General features: G+C 37.1%; 1 protein-coding gene across 1 annotated transcript in view; it reads right to left on the reverse strand.

The window, feature by feature from the left end:
* Positions 1-4969: 4969 nt before the first annotated feature.
* ZDHHC2 (zinc finger DHHC-type palmitoyltransferase 2) overlaps positions 4970-22322 on the reverse strand; it is a 77135-nt gene continuing 59782 nt past the window's right edge. Inside the window, exons 8-13 of the mRNA XM_056114144.1 lie at positions 20587-20719; positions 19084-19210; positions 18702-18794; positions 9842-9954; positions 8482-8552; positions 4970-5209 (exon numbers count right to left, since the gene is read on the reverse strand). Coding sequence (XP_055970119.1) covers positions 8512-8552; positions 9842-9954; positions 18702-18794; positions 19084-19210; positions 20587-20719 — 507 coding nt within the window. The 3' untranslated portion in view covers positions 4970-5209; positions 8482-8511. The remainder of the gene's footprint in view (positions 5210-8481; positions 8553-9841; positions 9955-18701; positions 18795-19083; positions 19211-20586; positions 20720-22322) is intronic.

Here is a 22322-nt window from a genome sequence, read left to right on the forward strand (position 1 = left end):
CCCCGCCTCTGTGGCAGACACATTTCCTCTTTCTCTCCTTTTGGGTGTTATGGTTTGCAATTAGGCACTAAGCAGCCATGTTTGGTGGGGGACTATTCAGGCAGAAAAAAGACAGGAAATTTAAAATGTCATTAGCTTTAATACAATTAAAAAAAACTGCAGTTTTCTGTGATAAGTCATTTAATTCAGTATCACAATAATTCAATTTTATAGTTTTCTTAAGCAGAGTATTGTTTTTCCCCCTCAAATGTGATTAAGCACCTTTATTCTTCAAACAAGAACTATTAAGTACTAATGAAATCAGATCAGCATTGAGCTCTTAACACTGTTAAGCTTTCCCTAAGAGATGCAACATAAATTGTACTTTGTTTCCATAAATCCTAAGAGTGCTTTCTGAGCAGTGAGAAACTCCTATATAAAGCATAGCTTCAAATCACATACCAAAAAGGCTCCCTTTGGTTTAATTGGTACTCAGGAAGAAGCCAACTTAAAAGGTAATCTTAACATCCCCAAACTCCAAATAATACAGAAATCAATAAATATTTGCTCTGACAACAACATCAAAGCGCTTTGGACACTGCCACAGGTTTTATTTTAACACTTCGGCAGTGAGATAGGGCTGCAAGTCATTTCAAGTAGTCTACTGACAATCCCCAGGCAGTCAAATTTGAACATTTTATTGTTGTCAGAGCAACAGGGCTGGAACGATAGCACAGCGGGTAGGGCGTTCGCCTTACAAGCGGCCAACATGGTCGACCCGAGTTTGATTCCTCCGCCCCTCTCGGAGAGCCCGGCAAGCTACCGAGAGTATTCGATATGCCAGACACAGTAACAACAAAGTCTCCAATGGAGACGTTACTGGGCCCGCTCGAGCAAATCGACGATCAACGGGAGGGCCTTTACCTTTTACCTTTTATTGTTGTCAGAGCAAATAAGTGTATTAGAGAAGGGGCTTCTAGTTACCTAGATTGTGTTCTAGTAGAGCATCATTCACAATCTCTTACAAGGATGATAAAAGCATTCTACTTAAGCATAGCACAGCGGGTAGGGCGTCTGCCTTGCACGCAGCCAACATGGCCGACCCGAGTTCGATTCCTCCGCCCCTCTTGGAGAGCCCGGCAAGCTACTGAGAGTATTCGATATGCCAGACACAGTAACAACAAAGTCTCCAATGGAGACGTTACTGGGCCCGCTCGAGCAAATCGACGATCAACGGGAGGGCCTTTACCTTTACCTTTACACTGAACACTGCTGAAAGTATTTCAGTCATAGGTTTTGATCAGTGGGAATTCCTTTGAGACAGCCTATTTGGGTGCATTACATCAATGATGTTCACTTGATGCACATCAGGTCACTATTATAACAAACATCATGGCAGGGACAAAAGAGTGTATGGTTAGGGGCATGAAAAATTTCCCGTTTTCTGTAACAAAATAAGATTCTTACCAATAAACTCTTAGAGGAAGTCTAATGGGAAAACCAAAAGCTGAAGTGTAAAGTTGTCTCTACTCTTGGCATGTATTTAATGATTTCACTAAGTGAGAAGTAGCCAAAATTGATAAAAATTAGAATCTGCATTTTTACCAACAAGGTTAAAAAATTCTAAGTAACTATAAAATAATAAATACTTAACGTTATCACACTGTCTAGTTCCACTTCCCTAAAGAGGAAAGTAAGTACAAGCTGGGTGAATACAGGAAAAGGAGATAAAACTTCTGAGACACTTGGAATTTAAGCAGTTTGTTCTTCAGTGTTTTTCAGAAGGATCTTTCCTAATGATGCTGTTACTTGTGACATTTCACTGCTGAAATGTGGCACTTTGGGGCTGATGAGCGCTCAGAGAGCTGAGATTATTTACATTAGTGGGAGATAAGAATTTATTGACTGATGGTGGGCTGGAGGATACCTTTATCACAGTTTACAATGTAAGAGGATTTGTATAAACACTGGTTTACTTGAAATAATTCATATCATATAATAATGCTATTCAAATAGCACTTGAACTATCATTTTACAGGTAAGTATTTGATATTGGAAGCATATAGCAGGTATACAGCATAATCAGAATCAATCTGCAAGTTTACATGTACTTCAGCATAGGGAAATTGCTAGTTTATCATATATTGGAGGGGCTGGAGTGATAGTACAGCAGGTAGGGCGTTTGTGTTGCATGCAGCTAACCAGGATTCAATCCCTGGGGTCCCATATGGTCCCCCGAGCACTGCCAGGAGTTATTCCTGAGTGCAGAGCCAGGAGTAACCCCTGTGCATCGCCACATGTGATCTAAAAGCCCCCCACCCAAAACATATATATAAATATGTATTTATATATATAAATAACAGGTTGTCTTCACAGCTTGTTTTCTTGAAGATAAATCACATGATTACAAGCTTATTTTTATTAGCATATGTGGTTAATGAATTTAATTTCCCTAGGGAAAATAGTTTTTGTCAAACGTCATATTTCCAATAGTTGTTAATTACAGAGTACTTTTTTTACTCTGCCTTTTTCTAATTGAACTCTGAATTTTTCACTGGTAATTACCTCATCCTTTCATTCCCCACTTACCAAGAGATTTATTATATGACTAGGTTATAAACATGAATTTAACTGTGTAGAATACTAGAAAAAAGCATATCTTTAAAGCAGTTTAGATTGTCAGTGCAAAGGCAATTTCATAGACAGCTAATGAAGATGAGTAACCAAGTTTTATGGTATAACAGAATTAACTGATAAACACTTGCTTGAAAGTATCATTGTATTTAGATGCAATTTCTCTTTTATTTAGCTCTGAAAAAAAACACCCTCTTTCACTGTATCAATAATAGTTAACTAATACAGATGAAACATTTGTAAAAATGTTAAATAAAAATCTTCTTAAATATTAATACCTGTGGTAGAATCTTCAAAAACAGGAAAAATAAAAAAATAAGATTTTTAAAGGTACATTTTATAAACATGTACAAAATCTAATGCTTTTTTTCACTCAGGTAGTTTATACTATATAATGTCTAAAAATTAACTCCCTAGAACTAAAAACTAAACAAGAAACTATATAATTCTATAAAAACAAAAAAGGAGCAAATACAATTTAATGGAAAAATTTAGTTTTGACAATGTTTTTAAAGTTGGATAATGTGTACTCACTATGTATTTCAATATGGTGATTGAACAGCGTGGGTGGAGATTAAGTGTACTCTAGCAAGGTAGAGAATAAAAATCCCTCCTTCTGTTTCATAGCTCCTAGGTTAAGAGGGAACACCTAATAGAATTATGTCTTGTAAAAACAGCTATAATGCTGTGCTTTGGAAAAAATTGGGCTGCATATAATTCTTAATACATCAAATGATGCTGTTGCCCTTAAGACTTCTAGCAATAGGCTCTGACCTGGCACTTCAGGTAGTGAAAAATGACCACAAAATACTTTAAGTGAAGATTAAATTTAAAATGTATCATCTGAGACTTCTTGAAACATATTGTCAGATCAAAATCTTTATCTTTAAAAAATATGAAAAAAGACTGTTATCCTACTGTTTCAAAAAATTGCACTCAAATGATCTATAAAATGGATTGGGTTGATATTGGTCTTCTGCAAACTCATTTAATCTCTGTATGTTTTAGCAAAGGTGGGTAATTGTATGCATCTTTTACTCCATTATCCTCTAGTCTTCTGTTCTATATCGTGTTGTATTGTCTAACTCAGGTAAGGAAACGAGTAATACCATTTCTTTCCCTGTAATTAAATACCTGTTTCTTAGGTGTATAGTTTTAAGAGGTAATTTGCTTAAATTTCCCAATATCTTTTATAGTGTGTATCAGTTTATTCTAACTACTAACGTTTATGAAACAATTCCGACGTTAAAAGAATAAAACAAAACATTATTTATGTTAGTGCATACAAGGCACAAGAGCTTCTTAGTATATTTACTGAAGCCAAACATTTTGGCATTTTGGCATCAACAAACACACCACTTTAGTTCTCTGAAGCTCAATTTCCAAACAGCTCAGTTGCCATTTAGTTCACATTTAGTTCTGAAAGTATATGGTTTTTGTCTGAGAGTTTTCATAATTTTTCTCTTTAGTATTTGAGAATCTATACAGTTTGTCATACTTCTGATGAGAGAGGACATGAGTCATTAATAAGATTCATATAATGTACTATCAGGAATTCTTCAGTTTCTACTTTTTCGAGAAGAGAAATTGCCTAGAATTTAAAGCAAAGGTAGTACAAAATGTAACAAACCAATCTTTATATTTGCTAATACAGATTTTACCCTAATTTAAGATGATTAGAAGAGATATTTCTGATGTAATAGAAATGTAGTACTACTGACAAAAAATTTCTTAATGAGATCAAGCTTCAGTGATCACTTCTTTTTTGAGTAGGAAACAAAAGCCGAAATTGTATTAAAGTGGTTGGCACAAACTGAATAGTGATTTTCAACTGTAGGTCACATGGACTTTGCAATGAAATCATAGTTATTACAGTTCACTCACTCCTGAGGTTAGATTCATATCAAAAGTAAAGAAGTTTCATTTTTTACCTCCACATTTTCATAGGTAGTAATAGATTTTACAGACAAAGTTTATCATTACTGGGGCTGAAGGGATAGTACAGTGAGTAGGGTTCATGCCTTGCTTGTGGCCGAGCTGGGTTTGATCCCTGGTACCCCATATGATCCCCTGAGCACCTCTAGGAATGATTTCTGAGTGCAGAGCCAGGAGTGATCTCTGAGCACTGCCAGGTATGGCCCAGAAACAAAACGAAAAAGAAAAAAGCTAATTATTATTATGTGACTTTGTCTTTCACATAGTAATGCCTTAACAGTTTCAATTCCCAAATTTAATAGTAGTAGTAGTAGTAGTAGTAGTAGTAGTAGTAGTAATAATGGACTCTGTATCTGATAAATTGAAGTTACTAAAATATTTGGTGAAAGCTGGCCTATGGATCCTATGGATGTATTTCTTTTTTTTCTTTTTTTTTTATGGAATCACACTTGATTCTTATGTGATAATTACAACATTTTACAGGAAATTGGGGTTAATTAAAATTATTAGAGTGTTAGATAACAATGTGTTGATGTATTTTAAATGGCTTGAATAGAACCAAACATGTTCTGCACATCCATCCAGCCAAAGGGAAATAGGAAGAGAGAGCCACCATGCCTTCCCATGGGAAGCCTCTTCCATCTGTCCAGAGCATGAATACCTTGAAATGAAGAAGAACACAAAACTTACATTAGTTACAAGTTTTAAAAATAGTCACTAAACAATCCAGTCACTGTTTCAATAACATCCTGGTTCAAGATTGGATATTTTTATGGGATTATTTACAGTGGATGATGGGGGAGGGATATTGGTATTTTGGTGGTGATTGTGGCAAGAAATTCTGAAGAAGAGAGAAACTGTGCCCTTAAACAATTGTATAAACAAATATTCTCTCAACAAAAATAAATATAAAAGGACAAAATTGTTTCCTATGCCAGAAGCCCAGGAATGTACTTCCATATAATGTTTCTCACACTATAATGTGTCTATGTAAGTTCAGAGAATCATGCTAAAATAAAATGCAAATTCTGATATATCAGGTAAGTCCAAAATTCTACTTCTAAGTGGTGAGAGTAGAATTTCGATTCAGCTCCAACATAATGATTATGCATCATGTTTAGGGCCCAAATTTGTATGGCATGTTTTGCTATATTTTTGCATTTATCCTAGGTCAGAGGAGTTTGGGAGTGGTAGCACTGAATTAGGTGAGAGATAGAGGTAAATTTGAAATTCCAATTCTTAAGAGTACAGAATTTTTGATTTATGTGAGAGGAAATGTTTGGCAGGCTAAATTTATATATTAGCACACTAAAGGTAAGCTTAAACTTAATTATATGGAAACTATATAAAACTAAAGTATTTTATTAGAAAAGCAATAGACAATTTACTATTGTAGTTCAAAGGTGATTAAAGTATAAAAATAGAAACAGCATATAAATATCAAATAATTTTGTTCAATATAAACATGCACTGAATAAATAGTAAGTGTGATTCAGGCTGGCCACAGGCATAGCAAATGCCCTACTTCTGTACCATCACTCCAGCTCCAAACATTCAATTTTTAAAAGAATTATTGTACTAATATAATATGCAATAATATAATATGTACTAATTCATAATGTAATATTTAATATGTACTAATTAGTACATACTATATATACTAATATAATATGTACTAATATAATATGCACTAATATACATACTAATAATATATACTATTATAATATGTACTAATATAATTGTACTGGTTATAGCAATAAAATGAAATATATCAGAAAAATATTTTACATCAGTGCACCTGATTTTGTTATTTCATTATTATTACCAGTAATGCTATATACTCAAATGTACTAATAACAACTTTTTAATGAGACTTTTTAATGTTAATGGTGCTATTTTTTTCACTTTTTACCAAATTTTTATTATGACCTGCTGTGTAGTACTGGGCAAAGTGTTGAAAATAATGAAGAACAAAGGTAGCTGATCTTTTCTCAAAATCTAGGGGGGTAAGAATGTGGGTCAGTGTGAAACACAGGCCTCCTCCCCCTTATGAGGCTTGATTCCTGCACTGAATACAGAGTACTGCAGTCTACGTAAAGCAAGCATCATGAAGAGAGCTGGTAAAGGCCTAGTAGGGACATGACCTCAGGAATAATAATAAGCAGAATTAGTTATTCAAAATAACTAAATCCTGTGAAACATTATAGACTTCATAAAATAATGAATGTTTCTAAAATATTTAATTTGTGTTATTGGCACATGACACATCTGTGTACGCATAGTTACAGTTTAAAAATCATTTGTATACGCTTAATAGTATTTCTTGGGTACTAACTTAAATTAAGTAAGTCAATTGGGTATTTACTGAAATTAAGTAAGTCAGTGGTCCGTTATCTTAATCATAGATTTTATTAGTTTTAATCTACCATATGCATCCTAAATAGCTACCCAAAATCACAGTTTTTGTCATCTGGGGAAGTGACAGGTCATCAACTTACTGTCATTACATAGCTAATCATAACTTCAAATAAATTAATGTAACAATGATGCACTTTCACACAAATGAATTTACTTTAAATGTTAATCTGTTTTAGAATTTAGGATTCAAGATTTCAGTTTTGTACATAGAGAGTTGTCTTGATAATATTAATGTTTAACTCTTTGTATTATTTTGGTCACACCCAGCCATGCACAGAGGTTACTCCTGGCTCATGCATTCAGGAATTACTCCTGGTGGTGCTTGGGGGAACATATGGGATGCTGGGAATCGAACCCCAGTTGGCCGCGTGCAAGGCAAACGCCCCTATAGGGCTGAAGAGATAGCATAGCTCGTAAGGCGTTTGCCTTGCATGCGGCAGACCAGGCAGACCTGGGTTCAATTTTTCTGTCCCTCTCAGAGATCCCGGCAAGCTACCGAGAGTATCTTGCCTGCACGGCAAAGCCTGGCATGCTCCCTGTGACGTATTCAATATGTCAAAAATAAAATAACAAATTGTGAGACATTACTGGTGCCCACCGAGCAAACTGCTGAACAATGGGAGGGCAGTGCTACAGTGCTACAACTCTTTGTATTGTTTTATAAAAGCTTTGTTCCAAGGCTCTATTTATTGTAATTTTTATTGACTCCAAGCCTACATATAAATTAATTGTTTTAAAGAAACTGCGTTGGCGGTACATGTTTAAAAAAAATCTTGGGGGCTGGAGCGATAGCACAGCGGGTAGGGCGTTCACCTTGCCCACAGCTGACCTGGGTTCAATTCTCAGCATCCCATATGGTCCCCTGAGCACCGCCAAGAGTAATTCCTGAGTGCATGAACCAGGAGTAATCCCTGTGCATTGCCAGGTGTGACCCAAAAAGAAAAAAAATAGTGGTTTATGGGTCATAAAGAGAGTTTATGGGCCATACAGATAGTTCATGGGCCAGAGTATATGCTTTTGATGGAGAAGGTATAGCTTCAGTTCCCACTAACCATCAGCATTCTGAATGCTGCCAGAAGTGACCCTCAAACAAGATATAATTATTTTGTAATTAAACCCAGTGAGATTTTGTTAACGGTGACTAGAAACTGGCTATGGCATATCTTGAAGGATAGAAAAGAAAGAAAAAAAATTTCATGATCTTAGAGAAGAAAACATAACTTATGTAATATTTAATATTTTAATACCAACCCTTGCCATTTAATGTTATATAAATATGAATTTTTTATCAACTTATTTATGTATAATATGAAGTTAATATAAATAAACAAATACAAAATACAAATACAAAAGGGTTAGGTATGTGTTCACCTCTGCTTAACATAATTAATGCAATCCGAAGGGTCAATTACTACACTTCTAATTTAAATCACTGAAAATGCTTTAAGAAGTTATTGGCTCTTAAGAGAATTAGAAATTGTTGAGGTATAAAACAACAGTAAAGGATAAACTTACTTTCATAAAGTAGGAATTTTGTTTGAAGAGTTAAGTCTCGTTTTCCATGATTAATGCAGGATTGCTCATACCTTCAAAACAGTATATAAATTAGCATTTTGTTGTTACCTTTGAACAAATACGCAGAGACATGTATGTTTATCTATGACATCTCTCTTCATCCTACTTACAAAAGTGCCTCTTACATAGTACAGGTGTTTGTAACATGGTTGTAAGTTTAGATGGAAATACAGTGTCGACCACGGCCAGTGTCACAATAAAGCTCTGTAAATAATAACAGAACTACACCTCAGAAAATAGAAGTGAAACAATGAGAAAGAGATTGAACCTGGCACTATTAACATGACCTTAAGTCATTATTTCCTATGATTAATCTACCTATTTATTTTAGGGATCCAAGATTAAAGAAATCATTCTCATCTTATCTATCTCATATTTCTCTTCCTTGTGGTTTGCCATTCTTTAAGCTTTAGTTTTTCAATTCTATCAAAATAATAGAAAAACTCATGTAACATGCCAAATAATTCAACAGCACCTAAAAATCAAGAAATGATTTCTATATTAATGTAGAAATATATGATGAATTGCAAAATCAATGAATTGGGACTATTTTCCTGTTCCACCCCAGCAATGTTGAATTCCAACTATATCTCTGATAGATCTTAAAAGGTGAATAGATGTCATTAAATATTTTTTATAGTTAATGCCGACAAAAAAAATTTCATTGAACGGCAGGTTTGAATTTAAAAGATAGTCCAAGGTAAGATGTGCTTGCCTTTCTTGCTGCTGACCCTCATCTGGTCCCCAGAGTCCCACCAGGAGTCATGCCTGAGCACAGAGTCAGGAGTAAGCCTTGAGCATCACTAGGTGTTGTCCCTCCAAAAGACTGTTACATTCAAATGATGCAAATTTGGGGAAGGTATATGTCTATACACACATATTCCTTAAAAAAAAGATTGTTTTAAGGAAGTATATATACTTAAGAGAATAAGATATCATATATTAACATCAGAATGTTTACTCAGAACTACTGATCTATCGCTATCATTAAAATCCCAAGGAGATTATCTCATAATTTCCAATTTTTGGATATACTAAGTGTTGAGTTTATTTTTAACATTTTTCTTTATGTAAATATGTAAACTAGAAAAAAGGAAACCTATCTTTCAAAAACTGACTACTTACAGCAGGCAGACAGCAATGTATTTCAAAAACAAGTGCTGTGAAAATTTAAATTTACAAGGAGAATACAATTCCAAAGTAAGGAAAAGCCTATAAGTTACATAATAAAAATATTTTCATCACTTTCAACTTTGAAAAACAATATATAGCAGAACAGTTTGAGAAAGCACACCGTTACCAGCTTTGCCTTTTCCTAGGTTTGTGCTGCTCTCCATCCAAGAGTGAGAATCCGTAAGAAGGTGACTCTGGGAATCCCTCAATGGCTTTGCAGGAAATTGATGGTTCTCAGGGCTGAATGACAATCATCATCATCATAATTACCATGTTATCTCTTGGTAGTATGAAATGTTTTTCAGAATAAGAAACTGAAACTACATGTGATGCAAGAAAATTATAATAATTACCCAAGAAAATCTGGGGATTATGGGAATAAGACACGAAATCACAATGACTCACAATAAGAAAAGTATTTTTTCTTAAGTATTTTTCTCAGTCTGATTATAATAACATGATAATTATTAACTCTGATAAATCACTGTCACAGTCACTGTCCTCCCGTTGTTCATCGATTTGCTCGAGCGGGCCCAGTAACATCTCCATTGGAGACTTTGTTGTTACTGTGTTTGGCATCTCGAATACATCACGGGGAGCTTGCCAGGCTCTGCCGTGCGGCGAGATACTCTCGGTAGCTTGCCGGGCTCTCTGAGAGGGGTGGAGGAATCAAACTCGGTCGGCCATGGCTGCGTGCAAGGCAAACGCCCTAACTCTGATAAATATCCATTTTTAATTTCTCTCTTTTTGGGGGGGCAGGAGGGAGGGGAAATGGGCATTTCCAGGAATAGAAACCAACAATATTCAGTCTTCTTCAAATTAGAGCATCTCGTTAGAACTTATACATATTACAATTTGATTTTTAAGATTATATGATACTAATAGCAAATTAGAAACAGTTTTCATCTGTGAGAGTGACGTAAAGTTTGGTTAAAAATAATTTTAGTGCCAATTAGCTACTGAAAAAGATATAAAGGTGATGGTATGAAAAACAAGTTCGAGAACTGTTCTAAGTGCTTCTAAAATCGCTTGATGGCTCCTGAATAAAGAATTCTCTACCCTCCTCCAAAAAAGCTGTAAAAATAAATTTGAGCATTAAAAGAAAATTCCAAAACAAAGGATGTTATCAGGTCTTACAAATCTGATGTTCAACTGGGAAAATAATTAGTTTAAAATAATTTTGGTTGCAGAGCTTGGGGAGACAGCATATACTGGGCCCAGGTCCAATCCCTGGCACTGGAGGGCCCACTGAGCACTGCTGGGTGAGCATAATTTAACCAAACTATAATTTAACCATCAGGCCTATATCATTGAACTTACACAGAGTCTTTTGAACACTGCTTGTGAGGCAATATCCAATAATTTATTGGGTTTTCTTTTTTTTTTTTTTTTTTTGCTTTTTTGGGTCATACCTGGCGATGCTCAGGGGTTACTCTGTCTTTGCACACAGGAATTACTCCTGGAAGTGCTCGCGGGACCATATGGGATGCTAAGGATTGAACCCAGGTCAGCTGCGTGCAAGGCGAACACCTACCTGCTGTATTATCGCTTTGGCCCCCAATAATTTATGCTTTAAAATTTAAGTAGACATGCCATATATTATCATATGGAATAGTATAAAATACATAAAGCAAGTTTTGGAATGTTATTAGAGAAATTTAGTCTATAAACTAATTTTTAGAAAACCTTAAATAGTAATTAGAATAATGTCTTAAAGGAAAAAAAAGTATGGGGCCAGAGAGTCCAGAGGATAAGGGACTTGTCTTACATGCATTGTGGAAGCTGGATTTGATCTCCAGCATCACATCTAGACCTTGAGCACAAAGCCAAGAAAAGGCATTGAGCAAAGCCTGATGTGGACACAAAACAATACAATAAAAGAAAAAAAAAAGGAAAATATTCAAGAATCACTGTCACTGTCCTCCCATTGTTCATCGATTTTGCTCAAGTGGGCCCAGTGATGTCTTCACTGTGACACTAGTTACTGTGTTTGGCATATCGAATACATTACAGGTAGCTTGCCAGGCTTTGCCGTGCAGGCGAGATACTCTCGGTAGCTTGCCGGGCTCTCTGCTCAAGCAAATTGATGAACAACAGGAGGGCAGTGCTACATGCTACAGTACTATTTTAGTTGAATATAACTATCATTTTTAAAAGAATATACTTCTGTTCCTTAATAATTATCCAACTCCTAAAAATTCAAGAGTTAGAGATTTTTGCTTCTTTTAATAATATCCTTTTACTAAAATTTTGGAGGTGAATATTAAATTAAGTCATTAATACATTTTTGGGGATTATGTTTTGTTTGGGGGCCACACCTGGTAGTGCTTAGGGGCTTATTCTTGGCTCTGTGCTCAGGGATCACTCCTGGTGAGACTCAGAGGATCAAATGAGTGTTAGACATCTAACCCATGTCAATCTCATACAAGGCAAGTGCCTGACTTGCCATATTATCTCTCCAGCCCTCCATTAATACATTTTTTAAAAAATCCATCTCTATGGAACTATAGGGACACCTCAAAGGGCTGGAGTGGTCCAATCACCACTATCTCATGGTTCCCTGATCACTGAATGAATGTTTCTCACAGGCTACTGAGTATAGCACAAGAAATAAACAACACTATAAGAAAATGTTTACATACTGGGGCCAGAGAGATAGTATACAGCATGTAGAGCACTTGTACGCAGCCAAACTGGGTTCAAACCACAGCACCCCATCTGGTTCTCTAAGTATCACCAAGAGTAATTCCTGAGGGCAATAATTTGAAATAATGGTCAGGAATAACCCCTGAGCATTTATGGATGTGTCCCCCAAACAAAGAAGTATACATATTTGATGTACCTAGGTTTATTTTTAAAGGGCTGGAGCGATAGCACAGCGGGTAGGGCGTTCGCCTTACACGCGGCCAACATGGCCGACCCGAGTTCGATTCCTCCGCCCCTCTCGGAGAGCCCGGCAAGCTACTGAGAGTATTCGATATGCCAGACACAGTAACAACAAAGTCTCCAATGGAGACGTTACTGGGCCCGCTCGAGCAAATCGACGATCAACGGGAGGGCCTTTACCTTTTACCTTACCTCCCCCATGCCTCACATTCGTTAGTCTCTTCTACTCTACTTTTATTATTCCTTAGACAAGGGGGCATACACTAGTACAGTATGCTCTCTAAGACCTAATTTAGAGATTTTTACAGATTTATCACTGCTATTAGAATGCTAACAAGTATTTATTCATCCTAACATTTGTTGAGTACACATTTTATCAATGAATAAAACCTTTGAATTTCTGGAAATGTTATAGCATTTGAGAAAGAAAAATAAAGTAAAAAACATATAAGAAGTCTGGTGACAATAAAAAATAGCTATGACAGTACAAAGACAGTGTGAGGGGAAGTGGAGAAAGAGCAGGTTACTATTTTACAGAGATTTCAAAGGCAGTTTCCACTATGAAATTACATCTGGGCAGACAGTGAATGAAAAGAAGGCCTAGACCAAGGAAGAAGAATTCACAAGTACAATGACAATAAGTAAATCATACAGTTGGTATATTCACGGTCACGGTCCTCCCGTTGTTCATCGATTTTTTCAAGCGGGCCCAGTAACGTCTCCATCGTGAGACTTGTTGTTACTGTGTTTGGCATATCGTATACATCACGGGTAGCTTGCCAGGCTCTGCCGTGCTGGCGTATTAGGGTACCATAAAAATTGTATGTCTGAGGAATTTGAGTAATGGGAAACCAGTAAAAGATGACATCAGAGAGATCCTGGGATCTAGACTAGACAGTATAAAGTCAGGATATTCATTCTGAGTAAGATGGAAGTCCAATGAAGGGCTTTGAGTAGAAAAGTGGCACATTATGAATTACGTTTAAGTAAGAATCAATATTTTCCTAATGGAAAATAGAAGGGGAAAATATCAAAGAAATCAGGAAGGTCAATTAGGAAGGTTTTGGAATAATTCATATGAGAAATATAGATTGCCCAAAAATGCAGCCATAGAGATAGTAACAAAGTATTTAGATTATACATAAACTCTAAGGGAATCTTTGGCAGGATTTGTAAATGGAGTACATTAAAAAATAATTGAAAAAGAGAAATCAAAGGTGATCCAAAGCTGATGATTTGCACACGTGGGAAAATGGATGTCATTAATATTCTTCTATGGAAGAATGAAAAAAAAAACTGGAGTAGAGTTGGGTGAGTTGTAGATGGCTATGAATCATGAATTCTGCTGTTCAGATGTAGTTAATAATTAGGTATGTTGAGTGGACAGTTCAACAGACAGATATACAACTAGAGAATATGAATAGAGACCAACATTATCCATAGAGGTTTTATAATGGGTTAACTGGAGAAAGTTAGAGAATTCTGTAGAAGAAACTTTAGTTCTAAAAATCTAATTTCAGGGGTATGGCGCCGCCAGCAGGTCAATCTGTACCTGTGAGGCAAGTGCATCAGCAGCCTGATGGCGCCTTCAGACTTCCAGATACCCCCAAATTGCTGCTGTGCCTTTGGCCAGACCCCAAAAACTTGGGGAAAAGTTTACCAAGAAAGTAAATGGTGAAAAGTTAGATATTTGAGATACTCACCTACAAACCACCTCCAGCTCAGCTATATAATTGGAGGCATGGCCTCTCTGGTTTCTGATCAAACTGCTTAATGGCCATGATCCCAGAGACTCAAAAACAAATCTCAAAACCCAGCGGCTTTTGGCAGAAATGCATCTGGACCCTACAGTAGGTTAATGTCACTGGGCAACCCCAGGGGGGAAAGGGTTCTGTCCCTCCGCCTGCTCCCCCTTGGCGGCTCAGTGGCTGCCATCCTCCAAAGGCCACTGGACAGTCTGGTTTGGGCCTGCACTGGCAAGACACGTGCAGCCTCATGGGATAGGGGTGGATCTGGCCCTTTCTTCCCCGTCCTAACGAGACCCCAAGTTGCTGCCCACGAAGGGCCTTTCTGGCTCCTGATCAAGCGCTTAATGGCTCCTGACCCAAACGTCTCTGTATGGTAACTGTTACAGAGATCAGAACTCTGGATCAGACTGGTGATTAAGTGGAACCACAGACGCATGCTCTACAATCTCATTAGAAATGTCCACTCTATTCTTGGCACTCTTTCAAGAGCGCTGAATAATGCATTATATAAGCATTATCTGAGCCATTTCCATGGAGAAAGAAGGAAAGGAAACTAGGAAATTGAGTTTCTGGAGTCTCTTCTCTCTGTGTTACGCCAATTTGGCTTTCAGTCAGTCTATCAAAGTATGGGGATGGCAATAGGATGCACTGAAAATTAATTCTGATATTTTTAGTAAGAGACAAAAAACATAGACTACGTAAAATTTTACATTTCTTAAGTGTTTTTTTTTCCCCTTTATTTTATTTTATTTTTTTTAAAGTTGTAGATTTACAATTTTTTGTGCTTTGGTTTCAATTATACAATGATCAGATACCCATCCCTCCACCAGTGCCCATTTTCCACCACCATGGATAATATCCCTCCCACCCCCATCCCCCCATCCCCCCGTCTCTGTGGCAGGGCAATCCCCTGTGTTCTCTCTCTCCTTTTGGGTGTTGTGGTCTGCAAAAGAGGCATTGAGTGGCAAACATGTTCAGTCCATAGTCTACTTTCGACATGCATCTCCCCTCCTGGGAGGATCCTCCAAACATCCTTTATTTGGTGCTCCCTTCTCTATCTGAACAGCCCTTTCCTCTAGGATACCCGGCTGGCCTCTAAGTTATGGAGTAATCCTCCTGGTGCTGATCTCAGCTATTCTTGGGTATTAATCTCATACTTTGCTACTTTATATCCCCCAGATGAATGCATTTCTTAATACATTTCTTAAGTGTTTTTAATGAACACCAATAGCAAAAACATAGCCATAATATCTTTCTTTAATGTTATGAATTTTCCTAATTATCAGATGTCATGTATATGGGATCTTAACCCACGTTCCTCCCACCCATATTTCTTATGAGTCATAATACTTTCTCCAGTGAAGTTTGTCATGACCCAAAGGATTACGGTGATCCTGGCAGTCATTCCAAAACAGTTTTAAGTTGCCAAAAAGGATGAAAAGTATTGGCATCCAATTCCTGGAGCAAAATGTGTTTAGGCATTGATGAGGAGGCCATTCTGATGTGTTTTGAGGGGACATTCAAAAGTATTAGAACCATACTGAGTCTTGCTTTATGAGGTTTTTTTCATGTAGGATTACTGCTCTTTATTCAGCCATTGATTAAACTGATTGAATTGGGCATGAACTCCACATTACTTTTTTTTTTTAATTGGGCATGCATGAGATAGACCATTACAAAGCTGTTCATAGTTGGGTTTCAGTCATACAATGATCCAGCACCCATCCCTCTACCAGTGTACATTTCCCACCACCATTGTCCTCTGTTTCCCCACCACCATCCCCCAACCCCCTACCCCCAGACTCCCATTATGGTAGGCACTTTCTTTCTTGCTCTCTCTCTTCTTTTCCTTTTGTGCATGATGGTTGGCAATACAGGTGCTAAGAAGTCATGGTGTTTGTTCAGGGCATTTGGTATTTTTATTGGGACGGTAAGACTGGAGTAGCTTTTCAATTAGGTGACAGCTTTGAGGTGTGTGTGTGACTGCTGAGGCTTCGGGAAGTATAGGGAGGTGGGGGAAGGTAGCCCACTCCGACCCCAAGAAAGCCTGGAGATTTCAGTCACAAAACCTGCATACCAGAATTTTCAACAGATTGTATCTTGGTGAGGCCCATCCTGAGACAGTGGAGTCAGGGGGCATGGCAGCGATTTTGGATTCTGGAAGCAAGCGGCTACCAGAGGCTCTGCTTGGGCAAGCATAGGCCAACACACCCCCTCCGATTTATCCCAATCTTTTCAGCCATGTGAAGGTCTGAGATTAATAGCAGCTTTTGATCTCTTTCAAGATTTATGTATGGGTCTCTGAAGCACTGGAGTTGGTTCATGGAGGTGCCTGCCAGTGCTTCCATGAGTATTAGGAAGTGGGGGGAGGTAGCCCATCCCAACACTGAGAAAGCTGGGAGATTTCAGTCACAAAACACCACACCAGAATTTTCAACAGATTATATTTTAGTGAGGTCTGTCCTGAGAGTGGAGTCAGGCTGGGGGTATGGCAGTGATTTGGGATTATAGAAGCAAGCAGCTGCCGAGGCTCTGCTTGGGCAGGCACAGTCCAACCTGCCCCCCTCTAGTTTACCCCGGTCTGTTAGGTCATGTGCAGGTCTGAGCTTAACTGCGTCTTTTGATCTCTTTTGAGATTTATCTATGGGTCTTTGAAATAAGGCCAATAAATGAGCTTTTATAGCCGAGCTGGAGGAGGTTTGTGGGAGTGGCTCCCACATCCCTAACTTTGGGCCATTTAATTTCTTCGTAAACTTGGTTCTAAGTTGTTGGGGTCCAGTCAAATGCACACCAACGGTCTGGGGGTATCAGGAAGCTGAGGCACTCACCCCACAGGTACAGGTTGATCTGCTGGTGGCACCATGCCCCCTACATTATGAGTTTTGACTTGAAAATTTCTCATAACTAAAAACAAGTGACTTTTCTTGCACTTCAGTGCAAGAAAATCTTATTTTAGAAGTTTCTTAGAATATATTTCCAAAAATTTTATAAAATCAAATTTTTTGTCCTCGTTAAAAAAATTTTGCAGTTAAGCCTATTTGGATTTTTCCAATCCAGAGATATAGTACAGCAGGTAAAACATTAGGTTTGATGCACTGCATCCCTGAGCCTCCCAGGAGTAATTCCTGAGTGCAAAGCCAAGAATAATCCTTGTGCATCACTGGGTGTGGCCCAAAAACAAAACCAAAAATAATTTTGTTTTATAGGTAGTCTCTCTCCTATTAAATATACAGTAGGCTGCTATCAAATAGCTAATCTTAAAAGAACTCAAGTAACTTCTTTAGACTTCTCTTCCATTTCCCTTAAATGTTGAAATTAGATTTTTTTTATGTAAGAGTACTGCTATTTATTCAGCCACTGATTATGTTGATTAAATTGGGCATGAACTCCACCTTAAATTTTTTCATTTTTTTTTATAATTTTATTTATTGAATCACCATGAGAGCAGTTACAAAGCTTTTGGGTTTAAGTCTCGGTCATACAATAAAACACCCTATACCTTCACCAGTGCCCATACTCCACCACCAAAACCCCCAGTATACCCACATCCCACACCCTCCCCCTACCTGGGGGACAGATGATTTCCACATTACTCTCTCTCTACTTTTATTACATTAAATATTTTGACACCAGACCCACCATTATTCTTTGGGATTTTATCCCAACACTAAGATCTGCTAAAAAGGCAACTGTAGACAATTTGTTTTCTATTGCTAGTTATGAATAACATATGATGTCACGTGGCTGCAGTAGTGGCTGCGCGATTTAGAAATTCTGAAATTTTAACAATTAAATCTGGAGGGATTTCTACCAAAACCTGCTGGGTTCTGAGATTTGTTCCTGAGTCTCTGGGATCATGGCCTTTATGCAGCTTGATTAGAAGCCAGAGAGGCCGTTCATTGGTGGCAACTCGGGGTCTCGTTGGGATGAGGAGGAAAGGGCCAGCTCCACCCTCATCCCGTGAGGCCCCGCATGTCTCATCACTGAGGTCCCAAACCTGACTGTCCAATGGCCTCTGGAGGATAGTGGCCACTGTGTTGCCTAGGGCGAGCAGGTGGGTGGAGGAACAGCACTCCTTCCCCCCTTGGGTGGCCCAGCGACAGTAACCTTCTGCGGAGTCCGGACACATTTCTGCCAAAAGCCGCTGGGTTCTGAGATTTGTTTCTGAGTCCCCTGTCGGCTCATTCAAGCACAAGGAGAGCTAACCTGGACTTACATTTTTTTTCTTTTAAGAGTTCTACATTTGAAAAATAACATGATTTTGTAAAATAAACTGCACAAAAACGTTTTCTTAATTCCCCAGATCAGTAACACAATTTACAAATATATAAAATCGGAAAAATATGGAATTACTTTTTAGCTGCAGCATTCAATCCTGCAGGAGTAGGTGGTTGTTCAGGATCCTGATTAACAAGGCAAGTTGGAAAGGAACAGCCATCACCTAGACTATAATTACAAGAAAAACAATGAATGAGTTAAGAAACATAAAGATAATAGAGTGAAACCGTTAAAATACTAATATATATAAGTAGAACTAGTTATCTTGTGGACAAACATGAATATTAGACATTTGCTTCAATGTTATATGTTTAAGGAGCTGATGAGTAGTAAACTGAGTTCTACAATGATACGACAGTGAAAAAAAATAAAAAATTTAAAATAGGAGTTCAATACAGAATCATAGAGTTCTTTCATTAGATTTTTGAAAACTTAAACCTGAAAATTTCCAAAGTACCTTGAAAAAATGGGCAGCAACCAGTACTTCTTCTCATCACCAAAAACTTGCCGCATATTTTTACTAAAGCCCAAGCTGAATCCATTTTTATCTGTTCCATGTCGAAACACTGGACTTCTAAATGCTTCTACAAAAAGGTAGCAAAGCAACCACATAAGTAAAAACCATGCCAATTATTAACCTCTATTTCTAGAAGTGATTTAATTAAATGAAAAAATTCTGAAAACCAATAACTAACATTATGTTTGTACTTACTTGCCTATAAGCAGTCCTGTAATACAGTCTATTTTTTCAAATAATCATAATTCATAACTTTTGTTTGTTTGGGGGTCATACCTGGTAGTGCTCAGAGCTTACTCCTTGCTCTGCCTTCAGGGATCACTCTTGGGTGCTTGGGGTACCTTATGGGGTGCCGAGGATCAAATCCAGGTCAGCCATGTGCAAGGCAAACACCCTACCTGCTGTACTATCACTCTGGTCCCATGATTATATCTTTTTAATTTGCAGGGACTCCCTGACATAATTTGATACAACATAAATTATGTCAGCTAGAGCTTTTTAAGTTGATGGACAAAAAGATATATACGAATCTATATAGTTTAATCAAGATGAACATTCAACATTCAACATTAATCAACCTTCATTCTCTAGCACGCTTTATTTCAGTCAAGAAATTCCACTTTCCAATATCATTAAGCTTTATCATAATCATATTTTTTCGAGTAATCAAAAATTTTAGTTTATATCTGGTTTGTCTAGACCCCGGTATTCCATATTCCCAATATAGTCCCTTAACATGATTCTTGATTTGGTTTGCCAATATTTTACTGAAGAATTTTTGCATTTATATTCATACGGGAGGTTGGGCTGTAGTTTCCTTTCCTTGTGATAACTTTGTCTAACTTTAATGTTGAATTAGAAAGTATTTCTCTTCTCTCCTAATTTTTCTGTTTTTGTTTTGGGATATACTTGGCAGTGTTTACAGCTTACTCCTGGCTCTGTGCACTGGGATCACTCCTGGCAGAACTTGGGGGACTAGATGAGATGGGACTAGATGTTGGGGATCAAACCTATATTGGTCATGTGTAAGGCAAACTTCCTCCCTGCTGTATTGCTCTGGCCCCTTCTGCCCTAATTTTTGAGACTTTTAAAAGAAGGGATGTTAATCCTTTCATGTTTGGTAGAACTCACCACAAAAGTCAAATGATTCAAGTGTTTATTTGTTGAGAAATTTTAAATAATTGAATTTATTTTAATGGGGGGAGGGGAGTGGGGCCACAGTCCAATGGTGCTCAGAGGTCACCAGAACCATATCCAGCAGTACTAAGGAAGCGGTGATACAGCGTAGTAGAATCAAACCAAATGAGAGGTCACATCTCATGAACATGGGAAGTCAGATTTTTACCACTTGTAAACAGACTGGTATTTAATCATAGATCAATTTTGAGTGAATATCTACTTAAGAATTTAAGGTTCTGTTAACTATAGTAATTGTGTACTCACCTAGTGTAGACTTATTTTTGCTGACTAGCCAACAATGATAGCCAAACAGAGAAGACAAGCTGACAGAAAACATAGCTGCAGCAAAGAATAAAAACATAATGTGGAACTTGGCTTGGGTATCAGGTAGACCATTCTATAAAGAAAGGAAGAAAACAAAATGTTTTGTCAAAGGGCTAAACATTGCCCTACTTTTGTTTTTTTAACTTTTTAACAGTAGTACTTAAATAAGATAGTTTTTCTTAAATTTCACTTAAAGAAAATTAGATATGGAGAAAAATGCATTGCTTTGTGTTAAGAAGAAAGGAAAAGAGACATCAATAGATTAAAATAAACGTCTATGAAAATAAAGATATATGGAAATATATTAAAATTTAGAATATTTTGTTTTAAATAATAAAAATCATAGAAAATTTATGCTATCATATGTTCACACAGGAAAATAAGATAAAAGGACATATGGCTTAATTTACTACTGAATATGTTTTGCTAGCATACTATAGACGTCTTTACAAATGTTTAGTTTTTTATAATGTCAGAAAATCAAGGTGTCACAAATTAGTTGCCATTCTCCTTGATGTTTTGCATTAGCACAAACAACAGTATCAATCACAAAAACATAAATAACACAACAACAACCATGTTTTAATTTACCATAAATAACAGCATCACAAGAAAGATCAATACTAGTACATCACACCAGTCACAATAAGCTTTACAGCCTTACAATATCTGTGGATGAAAAAAGTTATCCTGAGCAAATCAAAACCAGGTAGATTCTCTTGGAAGGTATTGTTCAAGAAGTTCCCATTTCACTCTAAAATGGCAGACTTATGGCTCTGGTTACGGAGCGACTAACCAGGGCTGCCCCTTCTAAATGAAGGTCATGTAGTAATGTTCTATCATGACTGCTAGCGTGACACAAGTCAGAAGACATATTGTGAGTGAGCTTTAGACGACAGAGCTATCACAGGGAAAACTGAGCAGTTCATAAAATTGTTTGTGTGTATTTTGGTTTGAAGACACTTACTTTAATATACATTTTTAATTTTAAACTCTCTAATAACAAGACTGCAATTCATGCTGAGGGGAGCTTACTTAACACATACATTTTCCTCACAATCTCTGCTTTTGCTTTGACATATTATACAGTACTTCAGCAGTGTGCTTGAAGACATTTTAAAAGAGCAAAATCACTAAGAAAAGTACACAAATGGAAAAAAAAGTGGCATTAAATAGACTGCAAAGCATGCTTGTTTAAAGAATGAGATTTGAAACAAAAGACCATCTCCTTGTTAATAGGAACTGGAAATGTGCATGCAGGGTAACTCAAAGTTTTGACCACTCTCAAGGTCTGTTAACAGACCACATAAGCTTTGTGAATATTGAATTTGGGTTATAAATACGTTCTACTATGTAAATTAATTTGCATAGAATATGTAAACAGGGGCCGGAGAGACAGTGTAAGGGGTGAGGCTCTTGTCTTGCATGTGGCCAACCTAGGCTTGCATTGGCATCCCATCAGTCCCCTGAACATTACTCAGGAGTGATTCCTGAGTACAGAGCCAGGAGTATCCCCTGAGCATCACTGGATGTGGCCCGCAAACAAAAACCAACAAAACAAAAAAGAATATGCAAATAATAAGGCTGAGTATATCATAAAGTTCTTTTATGTAAAATGTTTGTCTGAAATAATTCACTACAAAAAACCATAATGTATTTTGTACATCAGAATAAAA

This window comes from Sorex fumeus, unplaced genomic scaffold (assembly GCF_029834395.1).
Source record: "Sorex fumeus unplaced genomic scaffold, SorFum_2.1 ptg000024l, whole genome shotgun sequence".
In the NCBI taxonomy this organism is placed as follows: Eukaryota; Metazoa; Chordata; class Mammalia; order Eulipotyphla; family Soricidae; genus Sorex; species Sorex fumeus.